General features: G+C 34.9%; 4 protein-coding genes across 10 annotated transcripts in view; 2 read left to right on the forward strand and 2 right to left on the reverse strand.

Annotated features, from left to right (window-relative positions):
- Positions 1–3432, reverse strand: part of osp (myosin phosphatase Rho interacting protein outspread) — a 194466-nt gene extending 191034 nt beyond the window's left edge. For 2 of the 3 annotated variants that reach the window (XM_087408891.1, XM_087408890.1), the window contains exon 1: positions 1496–3431. In XM_087408891.1, the coding sequence (XP_087265017.1) occupies positions 1496–1648 (153 nt within the window). In that variant the 5' untranslated portion in view covers positions 1649–3431. Of the gene's footprint in view, positions 1–1495 lie in introns of all 3 variants that reach the window. The other variant, XM_011063100.2, reaches the window with a different exon arrangement.
- A 3712-nt stretch (positions 3433–7144) lies between these two features.
- Positions 7145–9958, forward strand: Pmi (Transmembrane protein Pmi). Of its 2 annotated transcripts, XR_015546012.1 has the most exons (4): positions 7147–7323; positions 8584–8801; positions 9139–9479; positions 9641–9958. XR_015546012.1 is itself a non-coding variant. In XM_087408966.1 (3 exons), exons 1-3 carry the CDS (start codon positions 7259–7261, stop codon positions 9423–9425), a joined length of 570 nt encoding a protein of 189 aa, XP_087265092.1. In that variant the 5' UTR covers positions 7145–7258; the 3' UTR covers positions 9426–9958. The 2 variants fall into 2 exon arrangements, 1 of the variants encoding a protein (XP_087265092.1); XM_087408966.1 differs by having other exon boundaries at positions 7145–7323; positions 9139–9958.
- Positions 9959–10629: 671 nt separating this feature from the next.
- On the reverse strand, positions 10630–13841 carry LOC105150195 (dehydrogenase/reductase SDR family protein 7-like). 3 transcript variants are annotated; one of them, XM_087408965.1, is made up of 7 exons: positions 13701–13841; positions 12918–13429; positions 12640–12783; positions 12352–12571; positions 12197–12281; positions 11969–12129; positions 10630–11879 (listed from the first exon to the last, which is right to left on the reverse strand). In XM_087408965.1, the coding sequence occupies exons 2-7, from the start codon at positions 13068–13070 to the stop codon at positions 11680–11682; spliced, it is 963 nt and encodes a 320-aa protein (XP_087265091.1). In that variant the 5' UTR covers positions 13071–13429; positions 13701–13841; the 3' UTR covers positions 10630–11679. The 3 variants fall into 3 exon arrangements, with proteins under 3 accessions (XP_087265091.1, XP_011061407.1, XP_011061408.1); XM_011063105.2 differs by having other exon boundaries at positions 13611–13763; XM_011063106.2 differs by having other exon boundaries at positions 12918–13055; positions 13276–13763.
- A 149-nt stretch (positions 13842–13990) lies between these two features.
- Positions 13991–18214, forward strand: LOC105150196 (uncharacterized). Of its 2 annotated transcripts, none has more exons than XM_011063107.2 (2): positions 13991–14131; positions 14262–18214. In XM_011063107.2, the coding sequence occupies exon 2, from the start codon at positions 14263–14265 to the stop codon at positions 17074–17076; it is 2814 nt and encodes a 937-aa protein (XP_011061409.2). In that variant the 5' UTR covers positions 13991–14131; position 14262; the 3' UTR covers positions 17077–18214. The 2 variants fall into 2 exon arrangements, with proteins under 2 accessions (XP_011061409.2, XP_011061410.2); XM_011063108.2 differs by having other exon boundaries at positions 14006–14131; positions 14259–18214.
- Positions 18215–18444: the final 230 nt, after the last annotated feature.

The following is an 18444-nucleotide window of genomic DNA, read 5'->3' on the forward strand; positions in this document are numbered from 1 at the left end:
TTATTTACTGTAAGTAAATATTTCATTAGTAATATTCAAACAAATTTTTAATCAAATTTAATAAATATTTTTTATATAATATACTTAATAAAATTCAGTAATTTTTGTTTTCAGTAAATCAGAGAGCCATATTAGCATTTTAAAACATTAAGTCGGTCTTAAAATAAGAATAGACTATAAATATCGCCCACTATGTCATCTATGTCTCTTGTTAGCAAGCACTTATCGTATCTATTTTCAATGCCGGAACATTTACTCGTTTCTTTATACACGATACTCGTAGATTACGTAATAATTTGAATGGTGACGGCAGTGCTTGCGGTATTGTAACGTCAATCGAATAAACTATCATTTTTACTTATCAATTTAGAAAGGTGCAGCGCGATGGCTAAGGTAAAGTTAATGAACCGCGACTGACGTGATGCAAACGAGCCGGAAGATCTATGTCGCTTGAAGGACAAGTAAACGAAACATACGTCGCATTCGCGAGGCGATTTGTGAACGACGGCCACGACGAATCTTACATAACGTCGACATCCTGACAACAGCAGGACCTCTATTCCTTCTCGCCGCTCGTCTTCGATCTCAGAAAGGAATTCGAGAGTGAGCGAGAAAGAGAAGAGCCCAGTCAGATGCTCGAGTACTAGTAAGAGAAAGAGAGAGAGAGAGAGAGAGAGAGAGAGAGAGAGAGAGAGAGAAAGAGTGATGTGAAGAAAAACCGGACAAGCGTTATCGTATTTTATTGTTAGAACGAAAGATTTCTAAGAACTGATGACAAGCACACGGAAAGGACAATTTTACTGAAGTATCTAAAAAATTTAACTAAATGTAGATCTAAAGAATTCTGTAGAATTAAAATAAAAAGAATTTCATTGGATATTCCAAATAACTACAAAGAAATCTCAAGCTTGATGCTGCAAAAAGTTTTGACATTTTAGCAACCAATTTGACGTCCTGTATATAATATTTTGGTAATCCAACAAAACAAAATTATTTTCAAATCTATATCTATAGCTAAATTTTTAGATATTTCAGTAAAATCATTCTTTGCATGTGTGCTTCATAAAAAAATTAATTATTAAACTTGTCTGTGTACTAAATTCCATTCTACAATAAATAAAGTCAGGGAGTGTAGAATATTTTTAATAAAGATTTAAGAATATTATTTAAGAAACTTTTTTTTAAATTCGAAAAATACTATCAAAACCGATGACGTGTAATAAGTATACATATATGCGTAATGTATAATAAATATACCTTCCCGAACTGCATATTTTTGCTCCTGCCTTTGCTCGTGAAAAGAGAATCTTTCGGATTAACATTCAATGACTATAATTACGTATATACATAGTTATGTAAGCGAGAGAAAGAGGAAGAAAGAGAGAAGAGAGGCACGAGTGCGGTAGCGAAAGAGGAGGAGCTTTAAAAAGAGGGAAGAAGAGGGTCACGGTGGAGAATGAACGAAGATAGAAGGAGTCCATCAAGCAAAACTCACCCTGTTGCATTCCAGAGCCTCGGCGCTATGCTCCTCCTTCTGCTTGAAGCAGCTGCTGCACTTGCTCTTGTTGAATATGTTCGGCGCAAACTTCCTGCACTCGGCGCCGGTTCCGCGGACACCACCGCCGCCGCCCGCCGTGCCACCCGACATATCGCGACACGTGCGAATTAACCACGCAGTCGATCACGGTCGAGACACAGCATCGCCTGCCTTCCTTCCTTCCTTCTTTCCTTCCTTCCTTCCTTCCTTCTACACCTTTTCTCGCCTTCTTCAATGCCGCCACCCTGGACACTCCGGTTTCCCTTCCGCTGCCCTTCTCGCGCACCGGCACCGGTTCCGTTCCTTGCGGCGAGCGTGAATCGTCGGGAACCGCTATTTCCAGGAAGTGTTTACTCCCACTTGTGCTTTTATGCTTCGCACAAGTGTCACTTTCACGCCCAGAGTCTCTCTCTCTCGCGCGCGCGCGCGAGTCCTTCGGACGAAGCGCCGAAGCGCGTTGGCGCCTCGTCACGTTAACGCGGAACACCGTTTACACCGTGCGATCTCGCGCACCACTCCGACGAGAGAGCTCCTTTACGGGATCGCGAACGGAGAGCACGGAGGTCGTTGACGCGTCGATGAACGGGCGCCGGTGATGCTCCGAGAGATTCGCCGCCCAGCTGTTCCCGGCGAGAATGTCACTCGCGACTCGTCCTGGAGCGCGACGTCGATGCGGATAAGCTGCCACTCCTGAAAACGCCCGCAGCTGTCGGCGTACTCGATGATTTCGGAGTTAGAGGAAAATCACGACAATCTCTCTCTCTCTCTCTCTCTCTCTCTCTCTCTCTCTCTTTCTTTCTCTCGCGAAAATGATCGCGAGGAACCGTTGCAGTCCGACTGGATATATTACACGTCGCGACGTGTTTGTCCTCGCACGTTACGTCGTCGCGTTGCGTGTTTACGATCGCGCCTCGCGCGACTCGCACGGCAGTCGGCAGCCGCGGGCGAGCGCAGCGCAGCCGTGTATATACACACCCGCACGTACAACACACTCCTCGTCGACTGTCAGGGCAACGCGGATCCGGTCGAAACGAAACACTCGCCTCACCCCCCACTCGACGGCGCGTAAACTCACACACACTCGCTCCTCTCCCGTACGTACTACGTATTCGTTGTATTCCCCGTCGATCGACGCGGCGCGGCGGCGCGGCAGCCACGACTGGCGACCTCGCCTCTCCTCTCCGCGCCGCTCACGTACCGCTGCTCGACACTCCCGTGGAGCACGTGGATTTACGCCGTCGCTCACGAATCCGCTCACGCCGCCGAATGTCACGCGAGTCATCAACCTGTTCAACCGCTGCCGAACATCGTCGTCGAATATTCGAAAACATGACACTCGCCGCGCAGACGCGGGACGGGCGCACGTGTGCCGGACTTCACGCAGTTCCGCGAATCGCGATCACGCGCGGTGCACTTCAGAGCGCTCGAGATTTATCGCGCACCCCCGCGATTTCACGCGAGGAGAACCCCCATGTAAAATCCCCACGAATTCAAGGGTGTCACTTCGGTGTGTCGCTGGTTGACACCAGCGAATGATTCCGCGTTCGTTTTGTAAACGTCTTCAGCCGAATGTCAACCGCGACGGAATCCGGCGACGGCGAGGGCGCGTAAAATCTTAATTTCGCGTAGTAGAAACGCATGCGCGCGCGAGAACGACGAGAACGACGACACCTGACGACATCCGCGCGACACGACACGACACGACAACACGAGGAAAATTATGACAACGATACGGAGCGTCGCGCTGCCCGTGACAGTGCGCTCGCGCGAACGTCCATCTGCGATCTCGCTCCGTTTAATTCTATCTGCGCGCCCGGCCGACTCTCTCCGCTCTCGTCCGACCGACCGCGGAACACACTATGCGAAGCGTCCCTACGCGCAGCCCGATCGCGAATGTAGTCCCCCGCCTATCGCGCCGCCACGGCGTAATCGCCTGAACTTCCGCGATTATCGACATTCCGCGCGTCCGTTTCGCTCGAAATTCGCGGGCGATTCCTGGAATTGCAAAATAATCAGAGTTAGGAAAGTTATCTTACAAGAGTTACTAGTAAATTACTTTTTATTATATTACAGAAATTAAGTGCAGTAAGTTCGAATATTTTGTTTTTTATATTGTATTTTATCATCTACTCCAATTTGTACTACTTTTTGTTTCTATCGCAAAATAGTAACTGTCGTCAAAAACTACACATATTTATATTATTATAAAAATTAATTTGCTCGTCAAAATAGCGGATAAAACCGCAAATGTGGAGCGCTGAAATCGAATTCCGATCAATCTCGTTGTGTAGTCATTCTGCGCCCAACGATTCGTACTATCAACTATGGCTAATAAATGACTCGCAATCATGTTATAATATATATTATAACATATATGTGGCAAGTACAATATTTATAATTTTTTTCAGTATCTACTAAAACTACACATATTTATTATATCTCTCGTGGTGCCCTGGTCTCCCCTATATTATATTTGTAACATTTAAACAAATTTTATATACGCAAATCCATCTAGTATAGGCTATTATAGGCAATTTCGAAATTTGATTTAATTCGCCAGAGCTTATTACGTAATTATTAAGTTGTTTATAAATTATATGTTTAAATTATTTATAAATCAAATTTAGTTTCTATTTAGTTTAAATTTAGCTCAATTTTAAGTTTATGTTATCACTTTTCACATTGTTCTTTTATGAGAAAGAATGACAGAATATTGTCTTATCTCTAATATATATATAGCGATTTTATTTATAAATTATTAATTTAATTATAAATTATACGTTTAGTTTAAATTATGAAGTTTACTTAAGAATAAAAAATCTGGCAGTAATTATTTGAAGCTGTTACTTACTATTAGTGTTTCATCAAGATCAAGAAATTTAAGAAATCTTGTCTTGGTTTTGTCTTAAATCAAAACAAGATCAAAATAAAAAATTGGGAATTGATTTCAAGACAAGACCAAAAATTATTATTAAGACCGAGATTTCTTGACAATAAGTTAAGAAATTTCTTGAAATTTCTTGAATTTCCGTGACAGTTTTTATTTTTAATATTTTATTACTTAAAAATTTTTTTATTTTATTTCTTATTTGAAAAGTTTTTGAATAAATTAGATTTCATCATTTTTAATTGTATTTATTAGTATTTATAACAGGTTATATAATAGAGAAATGTATATTCATTAAATACATTTTCATTAAATAGCAAAATAGCATATGAGCAGAGTGTAAATCGATGTGAATAATGAAAAAGTGAAGTCCCTGATCTAACCAAATTAAATTATACTCATCGATACGTCCTTGTTATTAACTTTTACATTTATGTAAAGAAATATATATAAAATCAATATTGTGATATTACACATTCTAAACCATATATATATATATATATATATATATATATATATATATATATGAAATATAAAAATGAAAAATGTAGCAATGGTTTAGAATGTGCATAAAAAATAATTTTATTTAGAAACAGTATTTTTTTATTTGTGCTCTAATAAAGATGTATGGAAATGTATATATATTATAAGATAATTACAAAAATCTCTCTTTCTTGTATAAGTACTTTAAATATTCAAGATGTATTATGTAAAATTTCATTGCGATGCAGAAATTGCATGGTTATATTGTTCTGTAAATAAACAAAATATTTCGGATTGAAATTCTTGACATTGTTTAAATTTTTGTATATAAAAATTTATAATTACAAGCACATATAATTAACCAGCTCGGCTCATTAACTCTTTTTTTAATTTATTTTATTGTTAACAAAATATATTGTTCCCTTATTTACAAAACACCTAATTTTTGCATCGCAATGAAACTTATAATTGCATTTTAAATACTTAAAGTACTTATACAAGAAATTTAGATTAATTTTGTCATTATATGCTTTTCAAATTTTAGTATTGTAATAAGAAAATAATAACAAATAAAATAAATAAACTATAAAAATGTGTTTAATAAAAATAAAATACTTGAAACGCAATTTTCATATAGTTTATTATTTAAAATATAAATATTAGCACATTTGTAAAAAATGTGTGTAATAAATGTGTAAATGAGTCTAATATATTTAATATATGTTAATACTTTTAAACGAAATAAATGTCACGCGCATGTAAGATTGCAGAGATAAATATTTCTGATCCACAATTTGTAAATATAGGACGATTATACGAATCAAATATCGATTTATCATCTGCAGCCTTAAAAAGTGGATGTATGTATCCTCAGAAAAGTGGACTTTGCTATGTAGTTTACATCCACTTTGTTCAGTAGTGCGCGACAGCATTTTACGGTTTACAGGTTTTGGGCCGTCATGTTCTCTTTTCTCTCTGATATAATGTACATATATTAAACTTTTTTAAAGTCCAGAATTTTATTTTTCTAGATAGTTTTATAAAAATTTTCTGATTTTTTTCTTTATTTCCTTAATCGTTTTCAATTTTCAATTAACAATTTCATGATTTCCAATTTTGCAGCGACCCTGAATGAGCACGGGATAAATTATAATCATTCGTTTCTTAACTTTTTCAGAGTATTTTCTATAACGCCATCCTTTTTCCCTCCTAATTCCTTCACGTAGATACGCACATTTCGTCTCACGCTTGAAACTCGGAATGCGTAAGAAGTACGAACGAAACAAATGGATTAGTCATGTACTTGTATATCATGTACTTGTAAAGTCAGCTCGTTTCGTTTGTACCTTCCGCACTCTTTATTTCTATCCCGTTTCTCACTTTTCCGTAAACATCTTCATTCAATATTAAGAATGAGAGGAAATGTAGGGAAACAGACTTACAAGCTTCTTTGTTGAAATAATTCGCGTGAATCTTCAAAAACCGATGTTTAAGAAAACGGAGCGTGACGTGTATTTGAACCGTTCACTTTGTGTGTTGAAAAATTCAAATATGGCATAAAGAAACAGTATTGCACCTAAAGGTAGCGCAACCCCGATCAATAAATTTTTGAAAAAAATAATAGTAACACACACAATTGAAATTAAATTAAATTAAATAGTTAAATTAAATTGATTTAATAATAAAATTTGAATCGATAATAATTATACGCGTGCTTAAAATTACAATATTCAGAATTAAATGCGGTTACATTATTTAAATTAATATTTCCCATGTTTCTTCTGAAATATAAACTTTGTTTTGCACACAGAAACATATAAATAATTGTACAGATATTTTAATTGACTTATTCTAAGATTTAATTTGGAAAATTTAACTTTGATTCATTCGATAATCGAAATATGTAATCGTTCAAATGGAGGTACAATCGATTCTTCTACCTACATTTCGCATGATTAATATCAAATACTACAATTAATTAACCTCCGTCTGCTTCTAAAGTAATTATCTTATAGATATCTTACGTTTCGATAGAAATTTATTTTGTCGCTTGTTCGGCTTCCGTGATACGACAACTCAATCGAATCGATGCCGTTATCATTTCTGATTGGGAAGTTTAACGTTAGAAATTACAATCGGAGAAATAATTCGTGCACTTGCTTTTTCGGGATCCATTTGTAACCGGAAACGAAGGATGCGAAACGTTTAAACCGCCACCGACGTATCCAACAGAAAGTTTAAAATCACCGGAACCGTCGGAGTCGCGCGAGTGACTCGCGCTCGCGCTCGCGCGCGCCCATCAGCTGATTTTTGCGTCCGGTTCAACGAGTCATGCTTTTTCTTCCGGTCCGATGCAGACCACCGTTTCAGTATCTGCGGGATCGACGGTGAAGATGGTAGATGAAGCTGGTGACAGGTTTGTAGACGGGATTATTTTTCGCCGTCGTCCGCAGCGTCTCGACGCCATCCGCGCGAGAGATACGTCGCTGGACCGACGTCTTGGCGACGCGATTCCTCGTCGCCATTGCGACGGAATTAACCTCAAAGTCACCGCGGCAGCAAGCGGCGAGTTAATTTTTAATAAATCTCCGGTCCTCGCGTGACTCCGAATACTTCGAGGAATGTTGAATTCTTCATTTGAGACAACATTCGACGCGATTTTGTAGAACACTGAGAAGATTTTTAGTCGCGACTCCAATTTTTCGTTGAACTTCGTTGAAGCGGCTCACATCGGCTTCTGTCACTTTCACTATCGTTCTTTCGCGGATCTTTAATATATATATATATATATATATATATATATATATATATATATATATATGTGCGTGTGTATGTGTGTGTGTATACGCATCTCATCTCGTTATTGTGTTAATTAATAGCGTCTAATCGCAAAACCACACAAAATACACGACTTTGATCTTACAATTAATCTCGCCAAGACGACTTAGCACGCAATCAAAACAAATCTTATGTCTATTGACTATAAACTGTAATCTGTGTCTTACATAACACATGAAAGGAAGAAATCTCAAAGAGGAAAGGATTTAATATTGTTTACAGGGCACTTTATGATGCATAAATCGCAATTATATGTAGCTTATACATGAGGTTATAAATAAATTACAAACTTAATCTTTTGTATAAGAACAATTTTTTTTTTTCAAAAGTTTTGCACTTATAGAAGTGACACTGGCACGCTGTAGTTAATTACATAAATATTGCAAATGCAATTATGTTGCAAAATACATTAGCTACTAGAAAGTGCTTAAATAGCATTTCAAGCAGAACAACAAGTCATTATGATGTCAAAATAAGATCAAAATGACTCCAAAATGATCATTAAAAGTCATTTTTCAATCATTTCCGATTCATTTTAATGTCATTTTGATGTTATCGTGACTTGTTATTCTGCTTAGGATGAAACGTTAAAGCAATAACTGCATTCAGCAGCAAAAGCAGCTTTGCAACTGTAAAATTCTTTAATATGATTGGTCTTTCCTTTAGTTTCTCACAGAATCTAAATTTATAAATATCAATTGTATTAAAATGTTTTACAAAAATTGCCAGGTTGTTTTTATTTGCTGAACGCAATCAATGTTGCAGTAACATTACAACATTGCTGGGACATTCTTGTTCCATGTTACCTGGGTATTAGCTCATACATTTCTTTTTTTAGGGATGAATCCTCTAATGTTGCCATTATCAGAGAAGTATACGACAGTGAAAATGCCCACGAGACATTTGAATACGAGTTAGAGCGAGCGCTAGAATCAGAATGCAGTTTAATCGTTATCGAGCCGTCGAAATTAGGTGATGAAACCTCTAGATGGATAGCAGTAGGAAATTGTCTTCATAAGACTGCTGCATTGTCGGGTCTTGCTGCGATCGTCACAGGTTTGTCTAATTTATATAAAAAGTCTTCTCTCATGCATATTATTACAATTATTATTACAAAGAAATATCCAGGATTTTTAAGTCTAGGCTTGATATATCAGCATCACTTATTACTTTCCTTTTCCTACCTCTATTAAGAGCAAAGAAAACTACAAGTATTGTATATATTATGCCTAAAATTATAAATCTTGGACATCTGTATTGTTATATTTATTTATTCTTAATAAATTATTACAATATCATATATATGTGTTACAATTATATGTTAATTATCATTGTGGCTTAAAATTACATATATTGCTGATTAATAATATATTTTAAAATATCTCTCTTGCAGGATTAGTTTGGGGCGATCGACCATACATCTGTGGTCCATTAGGTTTTACGTCAGTTATAACCTGCGGATTATATACAGTCTCTTGGCAATTTGATCCCTGCTGTCAGTATCAAGTAGAGACTGATACCAGCAAATTACCGCACGTTGAACTATTAGCTGTTCTAGGTCCATCGTCTCCGACGTTTCTTGTAAGGAAAGATGATAAGAGGAGACGAATTCTTCATACAACTGTTGCATTGGCAGCCTTCGGTATTACTGCCTGGAGAGTATATCAGGCGTTCAAGTGAAAAAAATTATTACTGGCATTGGTTTTGATTTATAGGCCAGAATGAAATAATAAGGTAGGCCACATAATGTCGAGTTTCATAATAGTAGGCCTACAGAATTTCTTGAATGAAAGGAAATGCAAACTCATTTATTCTCATGCCGTGGTATATTATGACACAAAGTATTCTCTCATTTTGACGATTGATTTATAACACTTTTTGATACTACCTCGCAGGTGAATGCTGCTTATGTGATGATTAAACCACATAAATACAAGTAAAGAGAGCCAGATTTTATCCAAGCTTTTATATTGGCATATAATTTGAGATCATTATTCTTTGTGATCTTCATCTTGACAAAATTTTCAAAAATAACTATTGCAAAACTGGAAAGACCATGCAGTCTTTACAATGAAGAAAAAGAAATATATTGACATAAGTGTTCTTAGAATGATTAAATTTACAATAGAACATATGAATTTAGCATTATGTATTTTTAGACTGTAAATAAAATAGGTAGAGAGAGAATACAATACGTATGATATGTCAAAGGATATATTGCCTAGATTTTCTCACCCAACAAAACAATCTATGTTGAATTAGATATCACAGAAAGATATATTGATCATAAAAATTCAATTTTAGATTTTATTTTATTAATCATAAATATAGAATAAGATATGTACTTTTTTCATCACAAGTGCATATACGAAACTTATTTGCATTAATCCCGTCAAATGAAAGATAGCGTCGCAAACATTCCTATAAATGTTTAACGATAACAAAAATTAAAATTCTGTACATTACGAACTCTCATCACGTGATATAAAATTTATGATCGTACGAATGAAACATTCTCTCGTTTGTGTGTACATCAACACAGAAGCTCAAAAGATGAACAATGTACATAATTCTGAACATCGCTGTAGAAATCAACCTTAGGATGATAACAGATATACTTTATTATATTTTAAAATATCGTTATGTAATGAGTATAGCACAAAATTTAAGAAACGAGAATTGTAAGATCAACATCTGAAAATCCATACATTTGGATTTCGTTCTAAGAATTCTGTTTTTATATATGAAGTGCAGGAACATGGTGAACGTATTTCTATTAAAGACTTGTTTCTTTAAATACAATATATTAAATTAACAAATTACAATACTAAAAAAGAAAGTCTATTGCACAGAACAAGCTTACTATTACTAACAAAAAATTACATTATAGCAAACAATGTAATCAAGTTTTATTTGAAATACATTACAGTTTTTTCAGTATGTCTCAACAGTGTTGTAGTTGCATTCTATATTTATATACAATGTACAATGTAACTACATACCAGAATCGTTTGCATAGTGATTACATAAATATTATATAATGATTAATATATGTAATCGCTCGATGTTACGTTTAATATTACATTTAATTATATTTTATAATATAATATAAATTTTTATCACGTTTCTTTGTATAATCTATTTTATTATATTAAAAAATAGATATATAATACAACTTAAGGAAGACATGAAAATGTGATCAATATATGGGATATTGGAATGGCTAAATCTGTCATGACAACTAAGATTTTATTATGGTAGACATATTTTTTCAAGTCTTATTAAAATTGTTATATTTTAAGTAAGTTTGTACCACTTAAATAAATAGAGAAAATTAAATGAAGTGTTAACAATTTACAAAATAATTTTAATAATACATTGAAAAGTACTATAAATAGATGTGCTATCTATCTCTTGTGAACAATTTATATATTTTTATCATACATTTAATTACATATAATCCTGTATTTACATTATAACATTCGAATATTTTACAAATAATTATTAAATGAATGTATATAATTGAGATCTTTATCATTTAAAATATTAGAATTTTATTGATTTTATAAGCCTTATATCAAGAGATGGATAGCACACTCGATACCTTTTCACACACACACACACACACACACACACACACACACACACACACACACACACACACAGTTCCAATTAAAAGTTCATAGTAATAAAGTGTACATAATGTAAAGATACTCCACTAGTCAGAGAGTGGCTATGATATAAATAAAATATACTTTTGAATAGTGTATTTTATTTAACTGCTATCCCTTGCTTTCATATATATATATACATGTACATATATATGAATGAACATAATAACTTGAAAGTTGATTATAAAATTTTATCCGTAACCTCTATTAAATTATATAATTACATGATTTCTGATATTTTTTATTTTATATATAAAATAATATTATTTGTCTCGTGCTAATTTTCTCGCACGCTTTTGCATAATCCAGAAATAAAGTGAAGGGAACAGAGTTCTAAGTATTATAGCACACTTTGGAGAAAATGATGCAATAGTAACTTCCTTTTCTTGCTTCAATACAGATTTTAAAATACATTCAGCTACATACTTTGGTTGAAAACCACTTTCAGTTGTTTTATCCATTACTATGATAAAATAACGTATATTAAAAAATCACATATGGAGAGGATGTATTAAGATATTTAACATTTCTGTTAAGAATATAGTTACTTACTTCCATAAACTTGCCCGTTTCCTGTCAAGGCATTAAGAGAAAGAGATGTTTTAATATATCCTGGATTGACAACCGTGAATTTTATATTTTTGTCACATAGCTCTGCTCTTGCAGTATCATACCAAGCTTGTAATGCATGCTTAGATGCAGCATATGCAGATCTAAAAATTAATAATTAAGCAATTCGCCGAAAAAAGAATAGATATTGACTTATAACTGGATACTTGCCTAAATGGAATAGCAATTCTCCCTTGTACACTACTTATACCTATTATATGACCAGACTTTTGCTCTATCATGTATGGCAGAACAACTGTAAATCAATAATAAATTATGAGCCTATATACAGTAGTCTATATAAATCTCTTAAGTAATATACTTACTTTTGCTTAATGCAATCTGAGAGAAATAATTCGATAACATGACTTTTATATCTACATCAACATTTGTGTCAATAACTTCTCCTCTATATGAAATACCAGCATTATTAATTAGAATGTCAATTCTGCCATGTACCATTATAATTTTTGACACTTTATTTTTCAAGTTATTAATATCAGTTAAATCTAATGATAAAACAATAGGTGGATATGTTGGAACTGTCTAAAAGGAAAGCAGAATAATTGATATCCAATAAATTTGTCTATTGAAACGTGTATTATGTTACATACTTGATGAGTATTCATCAAATCGTTCTTTACTCTCTCCAATTCCTCTTTTCTACGAGATACCAAGATAATTCTGCAACCCAAGCTATAGAATGTATGAGCTAAAGCTTCTCCTAAGCCAGAACTAGCGCCAGTTATCATAACAACCTGAATTAAATCAAATATAACAAAAATATACCCACAGAAATATTCAAATATATATTTTGTGAAATATATTTTGCTTATATTTTATATATTTTATACTTATAACAAATTTTTTCAAAAACTTCACAAGATACTACCTTATTATCAAGAGCTATTTTTTTCCGCTTTTGCAGCATAATATCATAAAAATGATACACCAACCAAGGAATGGTAATTGGAAGACCGAATAATTTGAATAACCACCATATAATTTTCCATCCTGCTAAAGTTTCTTCCTTCTCGTTTTTCATGATAACATGAATTTCAATCGAATGTTGATAGAATTAATTAATAGAATTAAATAATTAGTAATAGATATATTTAATTATTAAACTGTGCTCATCAATTATTATCTATGAGTGTAATTATTTGCTGATCAAAAGTTGCCATTACTTAAGAAAGTTGTTATAATTACAATCTCACAGTAATAATGCTTATGTCAGTCAGAAATATAACCTTTGAAACTTATGTCATCAGATAAATACTACGAAGTTTGCCGCTCTTTGCGATAAGAGACTTAATCCTTTTATTTGCACTTTTTATTTGTACTTTATACCAGTTTTCCTTCTTCTGAGATCTCATATATGTATCCATCCATCTCACTTTGAAGCTAGAAGTGTAAAATAAAATGCAGAGCTAAGAAAATATCTCAGATTAATTTTTTTTATTACTCTTTTTTCTATATATAGTTCTTCGTAGCAAGTAATTTTCATTTAAACAACAGCAAGAAATATAATTTGTAAATATAATGTATAAAAGAAAATTATTTTCAAAATTTTTTTAATTATTACTTATTATTTATTGTATGTCTTTCCTAGTTAAAGTCTTTCCAAAAAATCAGACGCATCGATATTATACAACGGACGAGGATATATAATTACGATATTTAATTATTTGAAAGTATCGAGAGTTTCTCGTTCTTCTATCGAAAGACTGTTCACTATCGCGCAACTTCAGGCAGTACTCGATATGGGGCACTACTCCATGAATAACCTCGCAAGTACTACAGCTGACAGTGTTAATTGAATCATTAAAATGACTTGATTTATTCTTTCGGAAATTTCTCCGCACGTTGTGCGCACGTCGTATGCATCTTCAAATCACTGCAAATACGCTCTCATAAATCGTATGTAAAACTGTACGTAAAGCTTTCTTTCTTTCCAGGTTGATGTCGGTTGATATCGATATTCGTATTCCCACAGAACGAAAAAAGGAATATATATTACTCAGTGACTGCAAATCGTGCACGATAATCGTTGCGACGTGTTATTGACGTCTAACAGAACAATAAACACGAGTACGCGACGTCCAGGTATGATAAACCCCAACTTAACCTAGAAGACCTAACTTGAGGTGAAACTAGGTTCCCTCGAGCATCGTCGTGCACGTTACAATACGTTTTGTTAATATATGTTGATAATTGTAATTTAAATAACAAGCAGAATGGAAACTCACGAGGCAGAGCATTACGTAACGTTTCCCCTTGGTGAAGTGCACGATGCCATAGAGGAAAACATGATATCTCATGAGGAGATATGCGAGCAGGTCGACGAATGTGTTCTCCAGGAAGGCCTTACGGAGGTCACGGTTAGTAATACTGTTAGTACTGACATCGTAGAGTCTCAAGGTACCATCGAGATCCTTGCGGAACAGTCGGAAGAGGAGGACGATACTCAGGTAGTGTATCCGATGTATATCAAGCAGGAGGAACAGCAGCAGTATACATCAGGCGACGACGAGTCCATGGCTGTGGAAGCTCTACGTCAACTGGGCGGTATGTATCCATGCTTCGAGGACAAGAAGATCAGTTGTCCGGTCTGTAAACATCTCTTTACCCAAGAGGAAATAGTTGAACATCAGACTGTATGTCAATCAACGTCCAAGCTATCTTGCACTACTTGCGGAGAGAGATTTGAAAGAAAGATTGATTTGAATAATCATATGGTTTGCCATCAAGTGGACCGTCCTCATGCATGCAGAACATGTGGTAACTTGTTTCGTTCCAAGCAGAGTTTGCAATCACATACGATACAGGCACATACACAACATGTTGAACGACCACACAAATGTACCATCTGTGGCTCGGACTTCCAGAGGCCTTCTAGTTTATCCAATCACATGAAGATACACACGTATGTTGCGGGACGAGCCATCATGCAGTCTCAGAGTAATAATATATCCCAGCCAGCAGAGACATTCAGAAAATGGCCAGAAAATCCGCCTGATTCACAGAACACTTCTCAAGTGGTATTATCCTCTTCATCTGTCGAGTCTGTACAAAACTATGATGTATGTCAAGTTCAATGGCCGGTCTCATCATACAATTTTAATAGCGGACAATCGATAGTTACCACAATGCCGAGTCAGGATGCCAAGATGGATACGCTGCAAGAGTTTACAGTGATGCCCAATGGTGAAATGACGCAATTTAGCGAGTATACCGAGCAAAATAATATCAATGATTCTGTAAATAACAGTCAACAATATAACATAACGATAAATTCGTTCAACACTCCCGATGGGATAGTCAAAGTCGAGACGCTTTACAGATGTAATAATGCGAATAAACAAGATTACGCAGAAGCCGAAATGAATAATAGCAAGCAGTACATATGTAAACATTGCGGAATGAAATTTTCCCGTGCGACTGCTTTAGCATCTCACGAAAAGATTCATGCTTCGAAGAACAACTGGAATATGCCGATCGAGTGCGAGTACTGCGACAAACAATTTCAAGACGAGAATCACTTGACGACTCATCAAATCACCTGCACTAAGAAAATAATGCAAAATAACATCGAACAAGGTGTGTCTAACAATAAATGGGGTAAGCACGCTTGTTCGGAATGTGGAAAGAAATTCACGACCAAGCAGAAGATGTTTCGCCACCAGTGGATTCATCGCAAAAAGACTCACTCGTGCGAGGTGTGCGGCTCGCAGTTTGAAAAACAGAACGAGCTGGACGAGCACAGGTTGTCGGTACATCCTGGAGATTCGCCATTTACTTGCATGGAATGCGGAAAGAGCTTTGTGTCACGACAGGGTCTTTGGGAGCACGGTAGAACGCACGCTGGAAGTCCGGCCCATTTTCAATGCGATACCTGCTCGAAAACGTTTTCGTCTCGTCAAGGGTACTTAATACACAATCGTACACATACTGGTGAACGACCGTACGGCTGCAAATATTGCTGGAAGGCGTTTCGAGACGGTGGAACTTTGAGGAAGCATGAGCGAATTCACACAGGGGAGAGACCGCACGTGTGTCCATTGTGCTCGAGGGCTTTTAATCAGAAGGTAGTCTTGCGCGAACATGTTCGATGGGTTCACGCAGCGGGGAAAAACGAAACGGAAGGAAGTCCCCCGTATCAGTGTCCGCTTTGCGGCGCTCTGAATCAGGATCGCGACGAACTCTGCGCGCATATCGTTAAGCATTCGGATCAGATGATAGCTGAAGCAAAGGCGAAAACTAATAACGAAGCCTCTCCAAAGTCGAAATCAGTAAAGAAAAAGTCATCAAAGTCATCATCATGTAACGTGAACACACAGACGGAACAGAATTTGGACTTTATGCAGAAAGCGGAGCAAAACGAAGCCTTATTGTCCATCACTGACACAGCTGATAAATCGGATGATATGCATGATATAAACGAAAAGCAAAACAATGCGTATGTTGTAGTTGCCGCAGAAAAACGTAATGATGGCTTCATAGAAATAGCCGAACTCAAGCATAGCAATATACGATTCATCGTTGATGGTAAAGAAGATGAGAATATTCAGGTACTCCAAGTAGAACAAGATCAGACAGATCCTCTCGATATGATTGCTATAGACAAGCAAAACGACGCAACGAACATTATGTCCGCAGAATCTGATACACTCGATGAAACAGTCGGGCAAAATGATATGCCCACGATACATTTGATCGAGTCTAAACAGGACAACACTCTAAATATAATATCGAAGCAGAACGAATCGTTACCCGTTCTAACGATACCAAATCCGCAGGGTCATGAGAATTATTCCAGTCAAATCGTACAGATAAGTGACGCAGATATGTCTATAGACGTTGAAACTCTGAAAGAGAGAAAGAATCATATTAAAAACGAGCAAGATTCTTTAATACCGGACGAAACATCACATGTTATTATACAGTATCATCACGACAGCGACGATGGAGACGATTTTATTTGCGAAATCTGTGAAGAAAGATTTGAAGGCAAAACTATATTGAAGGAACACATCAAGATACACATATAATTATCATTTCCACTTTATCATTTGCATATTGCTTGTGATATTTCACATGCTATTAATGACTCTATAGAAAGTATGTGTGAGTATGTGCTTGATGAATGTCCCTTACCAGTGACTTAAGATGCACAAGATTTATTTATCACCTGTATACAAGTAACAAGTTTAATTTCTAGAGAAGTATGTAAGTAAAACAAGATACTGATTCTGATAAGAAGTTAATGTACATAAATTGCACAGTTATTGTACATAAACCTAATTTACAATATACATTTTAGTTTTTTTAAGTTAATTATATAGGTCAAACATATTTATAGAATCCAAAAAAATGCTATAATATGACTTTGTTTGCATATACATATATATATATATATATATATATACATACCACACACATATATACATGTATATATGTGTGTATATATTTTTAGTTTTTTTTTTATTTAAATGTGTCTTACAATTTTTTAAATTTTGGAATTATGTTTTATTTACTTTTTTGTAATATATACTACAAAATTGTTCAACAATTTATGATATTTCTGGATAAAAGAACCCGCATAAATCGTATGAAAAAGTGGCTTGGATTAAATGTACTTTCTGTACATCAATTGATTCAACTTATTATTTTGTGCATAAAAGCATTAAGTTACCAAAGACGAATAGTTTAGTAGATAAAGATAGTTCGATTAAACCCTAAATAGAATTTTTGAATAATGCCAACAAAATTGTTTTTATGCTTTGGCCTAAGGAAACTTTTGATCAGCATTTCATAATCTACAGAATATCACAGTTTCAGCCAATTTGACTAAAGACACTTTTTCCATACGATGTATGCGGAAATTCTTAAAAAATTTTACTATGCGCAAGTATACATACAAAAAAAAAACAAAATCTGTCTCTATGATATAACAGTTAATTTAATAAAGAGATTAATCACTTTTTATTCCAGTTGAACGAAAAATTATAAATGTTAAGATAGACCTTAGAGAGAGAGAGAGAGAGAGAGAGAGAGAGAGAGAGAGAGAGAGAGAGAGAGAGAGAGAGAGAGAGAGAGAGAGATGGTTGTAAGAGAAATTTGATTTTTTTCTTTTTGCTATCCAACTGTATCTGTATTAAATTGACAAATAAATTCTAATTATACTTATTTGCTTTTAATTTAAATTTGTATTAATGACATATAGACGCATAAGACGCTTATATTTTCTAAATGGAAGATAGACATATAGATTATATTTTTGGACAACATTCTAAATGTTTATTTTTATCTCTAAACGTTTTTTATATTATTTTTAAATAATTAACTGATTATAAAATGCATAACATATTATTTTAAATATAGTTAAATTATTTTCTCTATATCTTCATTTTCATTTG

Source organism: Acromyrmex echinatior, chromosome 8 (assembly GCF_024713525.1).
Source record: "Acromyrmex echinatior isolate Ae372 chromosome 8, ASM2471352v2, whole genome shotgun sequence".
Classification (NCBI taxonomy): Eukaryota; Metazoa; Arthropoda; class Insecta; order Hymenoptera; family Formicidae; genus Acromyrmex; species Acromyrmex echinatior.